The sequence below is a fragment of the Dendrobium catenatum genome, unplaced genomic scaffold (assembly GCF_001605985.2).
Source record: "Dendrobium catenatum unplaced genomic scaffold, ASM160598v2 original_scaffold_141863, whole genome shotgun sequence".
Taxonomy (NCBI): Eukaryota; Viridiplantae; Streptophyta; class Magnoliopsida; order Asparagales; family Orchidaceae; genus Dendrobium; species Dendrobium catenatum.
Genome location: NW_021460295.1, coordinates 1 through 2,927, shown reverse-complemented (window position 1 = coordinate 2,927; position 2,927 = coordinate 1). Strand labels below are relative to the sequence as shown.

General features: G+C 35.0%; 1 protein-coding gene across 1 annotated transcript; it reads right to left on the bottom strand.

Moving 5' to 3' along the window:
* Positions 1–728: 728 nt before the first annotated feature.
* LOC110106963 (putative ripening-related protein 1) lies at positions 729–2,547 on the bottom strand. The gene is made up of 2 exons (XM_020837069.2): positions 2,462–2,547; positions 729–1,453 (listed from the first exon to the last, which is right to left on the bottom strand). The coding sequence occupies exons 1-2, from the start codon at positions 2,545–2,547 to the stop codon at positions 889–891; spliced, it is 651 nt and encodes a 216-aa protein (XP_020692728.2). The 3' UTR covers positions 729–888.
* Between the last annotated feature and the right edge of the window lie 380 nt (positions 2,548–2,927).

The following is a 2,927-nucleotide window of genomic DNA, read 5'->3' as shown; positions in this document are numbered from 1 at the left end:
AATAGAACAGGTCAGGGAAATATATAGTTTTTTCTTATTATTTTATATCATTTTCTAAACAAGGACAAAAGAAAATACAACATAGGTGACGTGACTAAGCATGCTCTCTCTAACACTTTCTTCTTTGGCAGGGCTGCAAATGAACCCATTCTAGTTGAGCAGGTGCTTGTTCATGTTTGAGTTCATTTATTATCAGCTTGTTCAAATTTGATTTGAGCTTAATTCAAACTTTTTTTTATTCTTGTTCAATTTTGGTTTGTTAAAATAATGGATGTTTGTGTTTGATTCATATTCAGTTTGTATCATGTTTATCGAAGTTTAAACAAATGTACATTATTGATCTATTAACCAGCTTGTTAATGAAGAAACGAGCTATAATTCAATGAAAATATTGACGAACAAATTTCTATGAAAATAACGACATTGTTTGATATAATATAACCCAAAAAAAAAAGACAAACACAAATAAGCACATCAATAAGCAATTACGCTGAAGGAAGCAATATTTATGATTTATTTTAACTTATATATATATCATTAAATTAAAATAAATACAAAAAAAAAGTGGGAGGGGGCATATAAATTAATTTTAATTTTAGGTGGGGACAATAAATGAACGCTCATTCCTGAAAATATTAAATGATATGAGAATATTGACAAAATTTAAGGGGCATGTGGGTCCTTTTTTATTTTGCATAGTGATCATAATCAGGGAGATTCAACATCGATTAGAAACAACAAGCCACTATTGATAACAGTAGATACATAAGACACAAATCAACATCCCAAAACATCTTAATTCTAATAATTATAGATAAATTATATACCCCTAAACAGCCCAAGACATCTTAATTCTTAGCTCTTCGCCTGTCTATCTATGTACAAAGCTCAAGCCTCAGACCAGGTAATCTGATATTCACCAACATCATCTCCAGACATTCCCAAAGCATTCCAAACAGCTGGAGAAGCATCCACAATGTTGTTGTGGCATGGAGGTTGGAAATCATGACCAGCATCACAGCCATTTATAGAGTCACATTCATCTACAACCTTAGCCAACACTGAATTTCCATTCCCATTAATCCTAATTGTCTTCGAGCATCGGCTACCATAATTATACCATCCTGTGGAAAGCGCCACCACCATCTCATCATCGCTGTGATAGCTGCCGTCGCATTCCGACGGGCCTCCGCCATCTCCGCCTTCAGCGAAGCTATTGATTGTCAAAGTTGCACTTGTTTCGTCAGTGATTGGTGGTGAGCAGTAGTATTGGGGGTACGTCTCTCCTGCCTTGCAACATTCTGATTCATGCTCTGTGTTGCAGTTGCCATCTGTGCCGCTTAGATAGCCAATCGGGCTACATTGGTCAAGTTGTGGGGAGTAGCGGACGCCATAGCTGAGGTTGAAGCTTGCAAAGACTAGTAATATGGCTAGTGCTGCTGAAGCAGTGTTGCTAGGAAAGTTCATTTTGGTTAGAGAACAGAGAGGTTAATTAAGTGTGTGCTTCTTTCAGTGGTTATGTTATGGCTATTTATAAGTGTTATTAGTTAAATGATAGGAAGGAGCGGGAGGGATGCTTTGATCTATCTCGTAGTTATTTTCAGCTTTCTGCATGCCGCTTGCAAATATCTGCATCTTCTGTATATAGAATAAGCTTGATTGATCATAAAAGAGTTATGTTTAATAAATTTTGTCAATATTATTGCAATGGTTCATCCAGTTTTATTATTATTATTGTTATTGTTGCATCCTGGAATATTCGCGATAGTAGAGAAGTATAAATTTTAATGTTTTAGTTTTGTATGAAGATCCAACATGCATACAGATAAAAAGAGATTGTGTAACATTTATAAGAGACACTAAGATTTTTACAGGGAAAACTCCTGCAAAGAAGGAAAAACCATAGAGGGTAGAAGTCCGACGAAAGTCTGGCTACGGACAGAAGTCTGACGACGGGTGGAAGTTCAACGTCGGGTGGAAGTCCGACGACTGGCAGAAGTCCGACGACGGGCGAAAGTTCAGTGTCAGATAGAAGTCCAACGAAAATCCAACGACGGGCAGGAACTATACCCTATCTTTTAATCTGTATACATGATGGTTCTTCGTACAAAACTAAGATATTAAAATTTATGACGTGACGCAACAATTATTATTATTATTTTTGTTTGGGATCGGTGTGTCTATAGGTATTTTATATATACAGTGGTCCATATGTTTATCTTTGTGCCTAATTTATTAACTATTGTTGAACTGAGGTTTTGGTTGCCTAAGGAGTAAGCTGCAGAATGCAGTTAAGAAATAAGAAATCTGGGCGTAAAATGCACGGGACGGATGGCGAACAGCTTTTTTATTGTTTCTTAAAGTGACTTTTTAGTGCAAAAATTTTAAAAGACGCTATAAAAAACAGCAAAAAAATCATCTCAAACGAAACCTCCATTAAAAAAAATCTCATATTACTTACCGTAATATGGACGGTAGATGAAGTTGAGCTTGAAGAGAAGCTAGGTGGATGTACGGCTCATTTATCCTTCTAAATGATATCTTCATCAGGCTTCGTGGTCGTGAAGCCTCTGTTGAATTCCTGGTGTCTGATTCTTGAATGGTTGTTTTTCTCTATCTGATGGCAGGCAGTAAGCTGTGTTGTAATTTGATTGTATATTTATTTCTTCTGTCTGCATGGGTTTGTTTGGAAGGCTGCTTGTTGGGTCTTTCAATTGTTTTCTTGACTTTTTTTAGTCAAGGTCGTTAGGTCTTTCCTTAGTTATATACCGGTGCAAATTTTTAATTAATTAGACATCAATAATAATAATAACAAAAATAATAATAATAATAATAATAATAATAACAAAATATATATTTTTTAAATTAAATCAATATAATGCTATCAAATTTATAAGAGAAAATTTTTATCATTTATCTTCCAATTA